Consider the following 13,761-nt stretch of genomic DNA (forward strand, 5'->3'; position numbering starts at 1 on the left):
TGTTAGGGCCAACAGGTGGTGTAGTGGTTAAGGCGCTGGACTCTCACGTGGTCAACTGTAGTTTGAGTCCCAGATCCCGGCAGTTTGAAACACACGCCAGGCACATGTGCGTGCATGTTCCAAATCCCAAGAGGAATATGGAGAAGGGACTGTGGCGTGGCCATCCCCTTTGGAGGGTGATTTCTCACTTTCTGTCTCTCTGTCTCTGTCTCTGCTGCACTCACCTTACAACAAAAATCTCTCAAAATAAATAAGTAAATAAAAACCAATTTTTAAAAAATAAATAAATAAACAAGTCTTACCATAGTCTGTGGAATTGAGGCGTAGTTTTGGACTCCTAGAACCTGGCTGAGAAAATTCTGTGTACAATTTTTTCCAACCCAAAGCATCAGTATCTGGAAACAAGAATAAAATTATTTGGAGAGGTGGCATAATAGTGCGTGTATTGACTCACCTTTACTACTGAGCATTTTTTAAAAGGTCGAAAGGTCAATGTACCAGCACTGCCACAGGTCCCCCCTTGCGGTGGGGCTTGGGTTGGGTAGCAGATGCTGAGACAGCCTTTGACTGCATCCTTACTGTGGGGTCGTACCCATGCCAGATGTCTCTCAATGAGACAGAGGGGAAAATGGGCTGAGTGTATTGAATGAGCTTATACAGCCTTCAACTAAAGGAATAATAATTCGCATTTACCATGAGGAGACATTTTATGCTCAGAATGAAACAAGGAGGCTGTGGAAGCAGAAGGAACATATAATCTGTTCAGGAAGAGAATATCAAGAGGAATGAAGCCAAACGCTAAGAAGGTATAGCAGGATGCAATGAGAACGGTCAGGATAAGATAAACCACTCACAGAGCCTGCATCCAGGAGGAACGCTCCATCTCTGCTCAGTTTTTCCACTGAAAGCTGAAGAATAGGAGGCTGAGGTATGGTTCTATCATTGATGTTAAGCGCTCCCTGAGGAATGAAGTGAAAGATTAAAGCTCCTAAAGATGGAAGTAATATGGAGTCACAATTAAACAACAAAATTAAATGAATGTTACCTCTGGGACCAGCAGTTGGCGTAATGAATGTTACCTCTAAGAATTGGAACCTAATTTAGGTAAATTATAATTATTCATAGTTCTCAAATTTATTAAAATTTTTTTGAGAGATTTTTGCGATAGGGCATGTGTGCTCAATAGAAAGAGAGACAGAGAGACAAAAAGCGAGAAGTCACTCCACCCCCACCCTGGGGAATGGCCATGCTGCAATCCCTTCTCCTCCATTCTCCTCTTGGGATCTTGGGCACGCATGCACATGTGCCTGGTGTGAGTTTAAGCCACCAGGCCCAGGACTTGAATCACAGTCGACTACATGGGAGTCCAGTGTCATAGCCATTACACCAACTGCTGGTCCCTGAATTTATTAACTTTTTAAAAAATTATTTCATTTATTTATAAATATATTTTTAATTTGACCAGAGACAGACAGGGAGAGTGGGAGGAGTGAGAAAGCAAGCCACCAGGTCTGAGACTTGAACTGTGGTTAGCCATGTGGGAGTTCAGCACCTCAACCACTATGCCACCTGCCGACCCTAATTATTCATATTTAAATATAAAGAAGATGAAATCCAATCTAACTTCTGATTTAACTATTGTTTTCAAAATTTTTTTCTTTTTTTTTCTTTTGGAGAAGTTTTTGCTATAGGGCGCGTGCGCTCGCCAGACAGACAGAGAGAGACAGAGAGACAGAAAGTGAGAAATCACCCCCTGGGGGGATAGCCATGCCACAATCCCTTCTCCTCCATTCTCCTCTTGGGATCTTGGGCATGCATGCACACGCGCCCGGTGTGAGTTCAAGCCACCGAGTCTGGGACTCGAACCGCAGTCGACCATGTGGGAGTCCAGCGACATAGCCATTACGCTAACTGCTGGTCCCTATTGTTTTCAAAATTAATGCAATGGAGAGGAAAGAGGGAAAGGGGAGAGGAAAACAATGAATAAAATAAATACCATGCTGTATTCTGAACAGATAATGAGCATTAGCAAAATCCAAGTAAAGCCAGGAATTTACTTAACAATAATGTACCAAGGCTGACTTCCTGGTTTTTACACACCTACTGTGCTTAGGTAAAAATTTAACATTAGGGAAAACTGAGTGAGGGATATAGTCTTTCTGAACTGTATTTACAACTTATATCTAAATTTAAAATCTTTGCAACATAGAAATTTTAAAAGTGTGAGAGGGTGCCAAGCATGTAGCACAAAGGTTATGGCAGCTGCATCTTACACGGCCGACTTGAGTGCTTTGTGTCCCCAACCCTGTGGCTTGAAAATCATGCCGGGCATGTGGGGGTGTGTGCCCAAAATCTTGAGAGGAGAATGGAGAAAAAGGGATTGTAGCATGGCCACCCTCCCAGAATGAAGGACTTCCAAACCCCCATCAGTCTCTGGTGAGTTCATGCACCCTACAGGGAAAAAAACAAAGTAAAAAGTGAAAGAAGGGACCAGCAGGTAGCATGGTGGTTAATGGTGTTGAACTGTCATGTGGCTGACCACGGTTCAAGTCTTGGACCTGGTAGCTTGCTTCCTCACTTTCTCTCTCTCTCTCGCTCTGTCTCTCTCTGGTCAAATTAAATTTTCCAAATTGGCTCTGACTGGATCTGATTATTTGGCTTGAGTCATGTGCATATCCTGAAAAGGAAAAAAATCCTAACACAAATGAGATTTTAATAATTTTCTTCAACTCGCATTTATTTATTAGAGCAAAAAACATAAGATTCTTATTTATAATCGAGTATAATTGCTGTTGTCTGAAAATACATACAAACAAATCTAGAGTCCTGATAAAATAACTCACTGATACGTTAATAGCACTTGTCTTTAGATGGGAGTATTACAAGTGATGTTTTTTTCCTTTTCTTCCTTTTGGAGGTTTCCGTATTATAGACATACAAAATGATACATTTATATTTTTATGTCATTTTTTAAAAAACATTTTATTTATTCATTCATTTATTTTAATTTGACCAGAGAGAGACAGAGAGAGAGGGAGAGAAAGTGAGAAAGCAAGCCTCCAGGTCTGGGAGTCGAACCATGGTGGACCATGTGGGAGTGTCCAGCACCTTAACCACCACACCACCTGCTGGTCCCAGTCATTTGTTATTTTTTAATGTGAGAAAAAGTAATAAGCCCAGCTAATCGAACTTGTCAAACAGCATTAATATGGAACTAATAGTTTAGTAATATAAATTACTTTATCAACAGTTTACATTTGCTAAAATATTACCTCAAATTTCATCAGCATTTTCTCTTTTATATATGAAAAAAAAATACATTAAATTCTTTAAACATTCAAAGTTTAAATCAAAACATCACTTTCTTTTTTTTTTTTTTTTTTTTTTTTTGTGAGAGGTTTTTGCTATAGGGCGCGTGCGCTCGCCAGACAGACAGAGAGAGACAGAGAGATAGAAAGCAGGAAATCACCCCCCAGGGGGGATGGCCACGCCGCAATCCCTTCTCCTCCATTCTCCTCTCGGGATCTTGGGCACGTACGCACACGCGCCCGGTGTGAGTTTAAGCCACCGGGTCCGGGACTCGAACCGCGGTCGACTACGTGGGAGTCCAGCGACATAGCCATTACGCTAACTGCTGGTCCCAAAACATCACTTTCTTTAAAAATCACTCTGTCCCTCTTTGGTCAAATTAAAATAAATAAATGAATAAAGTTAAATAAAATAATTCTTTAAAATTTTTATTTATTATTATTTTTTCAAAGAATTATTTATTTCATTTCATTTGTTATTATTTATTTTGACCAGAGAGAGACAGAGAGGAAAAGGGAAAGTGAGAAGGCAAGCTGCCAGGTTCAGGACTCGAATCATGGTCAGCCATGTGGGAGTCCAGCACCTCAACCACCACACCACCTGACAGCCCCAATTTATTATTATTAGCTTTTAATCTGACCAAAGAGAGAGAGGGAGAGAGAGAAAGAGAGAAAATGAGAAAGCATGCAAGGTCTGGGACTCGAACCATGGTTGGCTATGTGGTGGTAGAGTCCAGTGCCTTAACCACCATGCCACCTTCAGGCCCCCAAAACATTACTTTCAGTGTATATATTTTAACTCGATCATAATTTTAGAAAGGTTAAGATTTAACCTTGTTATGCTTGTGACTATGACTATGGTAAATTTTTCTTTTTTGGAGGCGCATGTGTTACTACAGACAGAAAACAAGAAATCACCCCCGAGGGGGAATGGCCACACTGCAATCCCTTCTTCATTCTTCTCTCAGGATTGTGGGTAGGCATATATATGGGGTTGGCATGAGTTTGAAGCCACCAGGTCCAGGCCTTGAATCGCAGTTGGCCACGTGGGTGTTCAGTGAGGTAACCACTACGCCATCTGCTGGTCCCACTCTGGTAAATTTCTTATTGAGAACAAATAATGTTACAACTTAGATAAATTTTTTTTGTTTAATTCAAGGACACTGTTACATTAAACACTGGACCTGGGATGTTCACATATAATTTTATTCTCAGGCTATTATTTTCAGATTAATTTGTTTAAATAAATAAATAATAGGTTGCTCTGGTCAATGTGATCACCTATTCATTTTTTAGATATGCTCTAAGGGTCTGTCTTAGAAAACTTAAATAGGGCACTATTTTCAAGAGTTTCCGTAAACCAAAATTTCTTAACATAGATCTGGCAAAGAGATAAAACATAAAGCTTCCAGTAACAAATTCTTCCTAATTTCTGTCCTGGGTTGAATATGATTAGGCTTATAAACCTCCAAGTAAAAGCTATAAAGAAAGAAACATTCTTACCTCATCTGAGAGATTGTCAACTCTATACAAGCTGGGATGAGTTGTGAGCATAAGGTAAACCAAAGGCTGATTTTTCACTTGACACATAGCAAAAATGCGTTCATCTAGACGTGCATTTGTTCCGGTCTGGAATGATTTCTGTAGCAAGAAGTAACCCCACATCCCCAAAAACAGGTATTAAAAAGTATATAAATTTGTAAATGTCATTTGTTAAAAAATATTTTCAGACAAAATCTGTATATTTCCTGCTAATTACACCTTTAAAAACATCTTTTTTAAAAAAGAATTATTTTATTTAACTTTATTTATTTATTTAAATTTGACCAGAGAAGGACAGAGAGAGAGGGAGGAGAGAGAGAGAGAAAGTGAGAAAGCAAGCTGCCAGGTCCAGGACTCAAACTGTGTTAGACCATGTGGGAGTCCAATGCCCTTAACCATCCCACCACCTGCCAGCCCCAAAAATATCTTTTAGAAGTCATACACATGGGAACCAGCAGTTGGCGTAATGGCTATATCGCTGGACTCCCACGTAGTCAACCGCGGTTCACGTCCCGGACCCGGTGGCTTAAAACTCACGCCAGGCGCGTGTGCATGCGTGCCCAAGATCCCGAGAGGAGAATGGAGGAGAAGGGATTGTGGCGTGACCATCCCCCCGGTGGGAGATTTCTCGCTTTCTGTCTCTATGTCTCTCTCTGTCTGGCGAGCGCACGCGCCCTATAGCAAAAAACCTTAAAAAAAAAAAAAGAAGTCATACACATCTATTAAATTGTGGCTAAGGCCCCACCTAAAAGTTGTAAAAAATTAATTGACCATGGCACATTATTGTATCTCTCTAGTGTTTGTTCTCCAAATCAGTAAAATAGATCAAAACATTGTATCTACCAAAGAGTAACAATGAAGTCACAACCTAAGCAACATTAGGAAGGATGAAGTTTTATACTACAGATAACAAAATAAAGCAAGTGAAGGATCAAAAAAGATAGCCACTGAGCCCCACTGTGGTGGCACTTGTTAGCTCAATGCTGAGATGCTGACCCCACATGGGTCTGTGTCCTGAGATCTCCCTGTGCACTGGGCACACCCACGTGTGCACGTAATCCACGCTAGCTGGGGATGGATCAATTTAGGGGTGTTTGTCTGTCTCTCATGGAAGAAGTAAATAAACAAACTTAAAAGGAAAAAAGATATCCATTAAGTATTCTATAAATGCTGGGAGATGATTAATAGTGGCTTTCATTTTTCACCCCAAGGTTAGAGAAATTAAAACGGTTCATAAACCACTGAGGAAAAAACAATAACACAAATAAAAGACAGCTGTTTACTGGAATAGAGTTAATAAGCAATTATGAGATTTAACTGATACATTAGCTTTGTGAAGAATAATGAAATTTTAAAAACAGATTTATTTCATTTTATTTATCCATTAGTAAATTAATTAATTATATCTTTTTTTAGAGAGATTTTTCCACAGGGTGCATGAGCTCGGTGGAGAGGTAGAGAGAGAACGAAAGCAAGAAATCACCCCCCACACCAGGAAGGATGGGTATGCCTCAATCCCTTCTCCATTTTCCTCTCAGAATTTTGGGCACGTGCACACACACACATGCGCCCAGCGTGTTTTAAGCTGCTCGGTCCAGGATTCAAACTGTGGTCAACTATGTGGGAGTCCAGAGACATAACCATTACACCATTTGCTGGTCCCTATTTATTTATTTTTAATTAGAACAGAGAGAGATAAAAAGAGAGGGAAAATAAGAAAGTAAGCTGCCAGGCGGGACCCAAACCTCAGTCAGCCATGTGGAAGTCCAGTGTCTTAACAACTACACTAAGAATACTGAATCTTTTTTTTTTTTTTTAAACAGGGCGTGTGTGCTTGCCAGAAAGAGAGACAGAAAGCAAGGAAACCGCTCCTCTCCCCTCGAGGGGATGGCCACGTTGTAATTCCTTCTCCTTCATTCTCCTCTTGGGATCTTGGGTACACACGCACACGCACCCAGTGTGAGTTTAAGCCACCAGGTCCAGGACTTGAATGGTGGCGGATTACATGGGAGTCCAGTGACATAGCCATTACGCCATCTGCTGGTCCCTGAATCTTTTTTTTTTTTTTTAAAAAGAATTAAGAAACACATGCTGGGTGCATTGCTTGTACACCCAAATCCTGACAGGAAGTGGAGGATAAGAGTGAGGCATGATGGGGCCAGCAGGTGATGTGGTAGTTAAAGCACTGGAATCCCACATGGTCCAACATGGCTCAAGTCCTGGACCTGGTAACTTGCATTCTCATTTTCCTTCTCTCTCTGGTTAAAATAACATAATAATAATAATTAATAAACAAGTAAATAAATAATTGTTAAAAAAAATGATTGTGGCATGACTTGAATAAAGATTGGCCACATGAGAATACAGCGCCTTAACCATTACACCACCTGCTGGCCCCTATTACTATTTTTTAATTTGCTACAGAGTACATATGCTCACCAGAGAGAGACAGAAAGTGAGAAAGCAAATGGGACCTTGAATCATAGTCAGCCATGTGAGAGCCCAGCACTTTAACCACCATGCCGTTTGCTGGTCCCAGGGCTCCAATTTTTAAATGCTAAAATTTAAATATTTATGTAATCTGTGCACAATTATATTGAGAAATACAATACATCATTTGAATTAAAAAAACCAGGGCCAGACACTGGCAGTGTAACATACAATACTCTGCAAGGCAATCTCACATGGGATGGTTCCCAGTTAAAGTCTAAATTTTTAAAAATTATTTTATTTTTTCATTCATTTATTTTTTTAATTTGACCAGAGAGAGACAGAGGGTGAGAGTGAGAGAGAGAGGAAGTGAGAAAGCAAGCCACCAGATTTAGGACTTGAACCCTGGTCGGCCATGTGGGAGTGTCCAGCGCCTTAACCACCACACCACCTGCTGGTCCCCCCCGGTTAAAGTCTAAAGGCCTCCCTGAGTACCTGGGCACACTCTTGCCCATGACCCAGGGCTGACTGAAGGCTGAGTGAATCATGGCACCAAGAACCTGTTCGGGTATCATCTCTCTTTCTCTATCTTCTTCACAGAATAAGTAAACAAAAAAATATTAATAAAGGAAGAAAGAGGGGCCAGCAGGTGGCATGGTGGTTAAAACACTGGACTCCCATGTGGTCAACCTCATTTTGAGTCCTGGACCCGGTGACTTGAAACTCATGATGGGCATGTGTGCACATGTGCTCAAAATACTGAGTAATATGGAGAAGAGACTGTAGCATGGCCACCCACCTGGGGAGAGGGATTTCTCACTTTCTGTCTCTCTGTCTCTCACTCCAGTGAGTGTATGCACTCTATAGCAAAAATATCTTAAAAAAGAAAAAAGAGGGACCAGCAGATGGTGTAGCAGTTACATTGCTAAATTCCCACAGTCAACTGCAGTTTGAGTCCCAAACCCAGTGGCCTGAAGCTCACATGGGGCATATGTGTATACATGCGTGCCCAAGATTCCAGGAGGAGAATGGAGAAGGGATTGTGTGTGGTCAGCCCCCCTGGAGGGTGATTTCTCACTTTCCCTCTCATGGTCTCTGTCTCTCTGTCTCTGTCTCTCTCTCTCTCTCGTGCATGTGGAGATGGGCAAAAATGTATGCTTAAAAAAGAAAGGAAGACAGAAAGGTAAAAGAAAGGAAACCATAACAATATATTTAAGCCATTCCTATTGCCAAGTACAAGTTACCCTTCTCACCTGGAAGAGACTATACACACTAAAGAGCTGATCCTGGAATTCAGAAAAACACAGAAGTTTTCACAACTCAGGGAAGCCTTAGTCGTTCTGGACTACTTCCTCAGGAGTTTTATCTTTTATTTTTTTACTTTGCCAGATGGTGCATATGCTTGCCAGAGAGAGATGGGGGTGGGGTGGGGAGGTGGAGTAGTGAGAGGGAGAAAGCACCCCCATACGAAACAGTCACACCACTCCTTTTTCTTCCATTTTTCCATCCTGTTGGGATTTTGGACACACATGCACACATGCCCAACATGCTTTTTAAGCTGCCAAATCCAGAACTTGATTTAAGTTGTTGGCCACTTATGGGATCTAGGTCGCTTAGCCACCAGACTATGAGCTGGCTACTCAGAAAATTCATTGACATAAGCTTTTAAATAAAAATTTGTAAGGGAAGATTACCCTACGTCTATAAGCTTGGACATTAAATCTCGGACACCAGATAAATAAGCCTATTTCATTAGTCTTTCTTTTTTGGGGAGGCAGGGGTAAGGATAAGAAGCAGGCAGGTGAGATTTAAGTATCAGATGAAAAACTAAACAAAGTTAAGCCCAAAGAACCACAGAAGCAACTGCTAGAGATAAAACATTTCAGCTAAGAAAATAAAAAGGAAAAAACAAAAAACCACGAAAGTGCAGTCAAGGCCACGAAAATCGGCATACAGGTTTGAGACAGCACATTTGAAGACTAAGGAGTGAGATGTTACTGAAATATAGTAGGGTGCAGGAAAGAGCCAAGAAAATAATGTCATGTGTGTGTCTTGTCTTTTTAAAAAATTTCCTTCTTGGGGCTGGCAGGTGGCATGGTGGCTAAGGCGCCAGACTCCCACACGGCCAACCACGGTTTGAGTCCTGGACCTGGTGGTTTGCTTTGTCACTTTCCATCTCTCTCACTCTCTCTCATTCTGTATCTCTCTGGTCAAACTAAAAATAAATAAATAAATAAATAAATAAATAAAATAATTATTAAAAAAATTTTCTTCTTGAGAGAGAGAGAAAGACAAGCACTCTTACTAGGGACTCAGGTCACGATCCTACCCCCAGCCTTTCCCAGGATCATCAGAAGGGCTGTGCTCCTGGTATTTAAAGGCTGACCAACGAACCAAACCCCTATCTTCCAAATGGCCTCCAGTACTGCACTACCACTGTATCATGCAGTGGGCCTTTCTGTTTTTTAATAATCTTTATTTGTGCCAAATTATAACTCTATATACTTACGGAATACAAAATGATGCTATGATATAGCATACAACATGAAATGATTAAATCAAGCCATCATATCCAGTGTCCCAAAGTACTTATACTTTATTCTTCTCTATCTAACTAAAACATTGCATCCCTGAACCAACATCTCTCTATTCCTCTCACTTTCCAGCCTCTGTCAACTCCATTCTGCTCTTTGCTTCTATGTGTCTGATATTTTGAGCTTCCACACTAAGTCAGAACAAGTGGTGCATGTACGCTCTGCAGAGCATGTCCGCCTTCCGGTACCATCAATAAGGTATGCAATTTCTGTTTTGGAAAACGAATTATCATCTGAACTTTTGATAACATCACTGAATACTTCACTTAATATGCACTTTTACGAATAAGGACTTGCTTTAAATGAGTTATTTGTAACTTTCTTTGGATATAAATTCCTTCCAGGTTCAAATAAGAGGTAAGGTCCCAGTCTTCATAAAGTTTAACTGACTTAATGTTACATATACAAGTTTAAGGATTCATAAGATAATAATTTTGGCTTTTGATGTTTTCACTGTTAGTTTCTATTTTTGCTTCTCTTACCTGTTTAAGAAGAGCCAACACAAAAAGTGGGAAAAGCCGCAAGGAGAAAGGAACCATGAGTCCAGGCTGCTGACTACTCAGGACTGAAGAACGGTAAGCTGACAGGGAGTCGATGACAGCGTTCACTAGAGCATCCCGAGCATCGCTCAAACTGGCAGTCACGGACCTGTCAACAGCTGATTGAGGTGAAAGTGGAGGGAAAAGATGAATAAAATAGATGTTTAGCTACTTCACTGTTAAGGACAGAAGAGGTTTTTTTTTTAATTTAAATAATTATTCAATTTTATTTATCATCATCATCATCATCATTTTTAGTGAGATTTTAGCTATAGGGCACATGTGCTTGCTGGAGAGACAGAGATAAAAAGTGAGAAATCATCCCCATTGGGGGCTGGCTACATTGCAATCCCTTCTTCAGGCTCCTCTTGGGATTTTGGCCACACATATACATGCGCCCAGTGTGAGTTTTAAGCCAATGAGACCTGGACTCAAATAGTAGTTGACCACATGGGAGTCCAGCAACGTAACCATTATGCCATCTGCTGATCCCTATCCTATCATCATTTTTAAATTTGCTATAGGGCACATGTGCGTGTGCGCGTGCAAGAAAGAGAGAGAGAGAGAAAGAGAGAGAATAAGCAAGCCTCTGGGTCCGTGACTTGAACAGCACCTTAACCACCATATCACCTGCTGGCCTCAGAAGAGATTATTGTTTAAATCTAAATTGGAGAGGCCAGCAAATAGTGTAGTGGTTAAAATGCTGAATGTCCACATGGCCAATCATGGTTCAAATCCCAGACCTAGCGGCTAGAAAAATCAACCTGGGTGCATATGTGTACATGCCCCAAATCCAAGGAGAATGGATAAGGGATTGTGGCGTGGCCATCACCCCTTAGGGGTGATTTCTCACTTTCCCTCTCACTGTCTCTATCTTGTTTCTCTCTGGGGAGCACACATGTCCTATGGCAAAACACCTTAAAAGAAAAAAAAAAAAAACTATACTGGAGCCAATAGGTAGTATGGCAATTAAGGTGCTAGACTCCCACATGGGTGACCACGGTTGGAGTACTGGGCCTAGCAGCCTGAAAATCCTGCTGGACATATGTGCCTGTTGGCCCAAAATCCCAAGAGAAGAAGGGAGAAGCAATTGAGGCATGGCTATCCCTCCCAGGGAATGATTTCTTACTTTCCCTCTGTCTCTCTCTGGCAATCTCATGAGCCCTATGGCAAAAACTTAAAAAAAAAAAAAAAAAAGAAAAAAAGAAAAAAAAAGTCACCCGTTAATTAATTTAAAAAACTATATTAAGTCTCTTCATTTATTACATACACAATGAACCAAACCATATAGCAGTTAAAAGCAAGCTCTGGAGAATCAAACCAACCTCTATTGAAATGCTCTGCTATTTCCTAACTATATGACAATTTGGTACTTAACTTAATTTTCTTGAGTCTTAATTTCTTTTTCTGTAAAATGGGAAAATTGTATTTGTTGACTCTAAAATGCTATTGATTTTAATGTAGCATTTTATTTAGACTACTACTAGAAAAGAAAAAAATGCTCCAAGTAAACTTACTGTGCTTTGCTTTCACAGAGTTTATATTTAAACTTACAGGAAGAGCTCTTAGATAGTTAAAGGCAGATCATCATCTGTTGCACCATTCTGTTTATATACATTTCTGAGTACTCAATTTTTTTTTAAAAGTTTATTTCTTCCGTGAGTAATAGAGAGAGAGAGAGAAACTCAACAGAGTCCTGATACTGCAACCTGCTCTCAGCTACATGGCCTGGATCATGATGAGCACGTGTATGCCTGGAGTATTCAAGAAGGTCTCTGGATGCGAAGGTGGAGTCCTTCCACATGGGTCATGTTTTATCATACCACTATCTGACCCCTACTCAAAACCTTTTCTTTTTAAGGTTTTTGATATAGGGTGCATGTGCTCACCCGAAAGACAAAGAAAGAGGGGAAGTGAGAAATCCCCCCTGCCTCCTGGGAGGTTGGCAAGGCTGGAATTCCTTCTCCTCCATTCTCCTCTCAGGATTTGGGCATGCAAATACATGCAGCTGGCATTTCAAGGTGCCATGTCTGGGACTCGAACTGTGGAGTCAGCTATGTGAGATCTAGTATCTGAGCCACTATGCCATCTGTTAGCCCAAAACTTTGTTAATACTAAAAACAGTATTTTTTTTGAGAAGTTTTTGCTATAGGGTGTGTGCACTTGCCAGAAAGACACAGAGAGTCAGAAAGCGAGAAATCACCCTCTGGGGGGATGGCCACACCGCAATCCCTTACTCCTCCATTCTCCTCTCAGGATCTTGGGCATGCATGCACACATGCCTGGTCTGAGTTTAAGCCACCAGGTCCAGGATGCGAACTGCGGTTGACTACATGGGAGTCCAGCGACATAGCCATTATGCAAACTGCTGGTCCCCAGGATAAAATTATTCTGAAGACTTCTCAAACTTCAACCAAACTTAATGTAATACCAAAACTAAATTCAATTAAGTGACGTTGTTATCTGCGATGAGCAAAGTTTACATATAGGCAGAAAAAAATGAAGAGTGTTATTATTATCTGGTCAAAAGTAACTCTACAACCCTATCAACTGAAGACATATCTTGATTTTAAAGATGATAAAATGATGGGATGATGAAATGATAAGATGAAAAATGTTTAGTTACTAAATATAATAGTACAACCAATACTTAAAATAATGTGATGGGCCAGCCAGTGGCATGGAGGTTAAGGCAGCTGGATCCAACTCAGGACTCATGATTTGAGTCCTGACCGGCCAGCATGAAAAACACACAGAGTACATATGTCTGCGTGTCCAAAATGCCAAAGAAGGGAGAAGAGACTGTGGCATGGGCACCTCCATAAGGGGGTGATTTCTCACTTTCTCTCTGTCTCTCTCTAGCAAGCACATGTGCCCTATAGCAAAAATCTACACAAATACTAGGACCAGCAGCTGGCATAATGGCTATGTCGCTGGACTCCCACATAGTAAACTGTGGTTCAAGTCCTGGTCCCAGCGACTTAAAACTCATGCTGGGCGTATGTGCATGTATGCCCAGGATCCTGAGAGGAGAATAGAGGAGAAAGGATTGTGGTGTGGCCATCCCTTCTGGGAGGTGAGCGGGTGACTTCTTGCTTTCTGTCTCTGTCTCTCTGTTTCTCTAATGAGTGCATATGCCCTATAGCAAAAGATCTCTCTTAAAAAAAGAGAGGAAAAGAAAATCTACACAAATACTGCCTGATTGTTTTGACCATTAATAATAATGATAATAGGAATTATCATACTGTAACCAAAATAATACTTAAAAGCAGTTGGGACCAACAGATGACATAACGGTTACACTGCTGGACTCCCACGTAGTCAACTGTGGTTCAAGTGGCTGGACCC

The 13,761-nt window shown here is 40.9% G+C and overlaps 1 protein-coding gene across 1 annotated transcript in view; it reads right to left on the reverse strand.

The window, feature by feature from the left end:
• The window catches only part of SEC24A (SEC24 homolog A, COPII component), a 94,371-nt gene that overhangs the window by 7,446 nt on the left and 73,164 nt on the right, over positions 1-13,761 (reverse strand). The window contains exons 18-21 of the mRNA XM_006166853.3: positions 10,357-10,532; positions 4,812-4,949; positions 855-959; positions 303-395 (exon numbers count right to left, since the gene is read on the reverse strand). Of these exons, the coding sequence (XP_006166915.1) occupies positions 303-395; positions 855-959; positions 4,812-4,949; positions 10,357-10,532 (512 nt within the window). The remainder of the gene's footprint in view (positions 1-302; positions 396-854; positions 960-4,811; positions 4,950-10,356; positions 10,533-13,761) is intronic.

This window comes from Tupaia chinensis, unplaced genomic scaffold (assembly GCF_000334495.1).
Source record: "Tupaia chinensis unplaced genomic scaffold, TupChi_1.0 Scaffold144346_1, whole genome shotgun sequence".
NCBI lineage: Eukaryota > Metazoa > Chordata > Mammalia > Scandentia > Tupaiidae > Tupaia > Tupaia belangeri.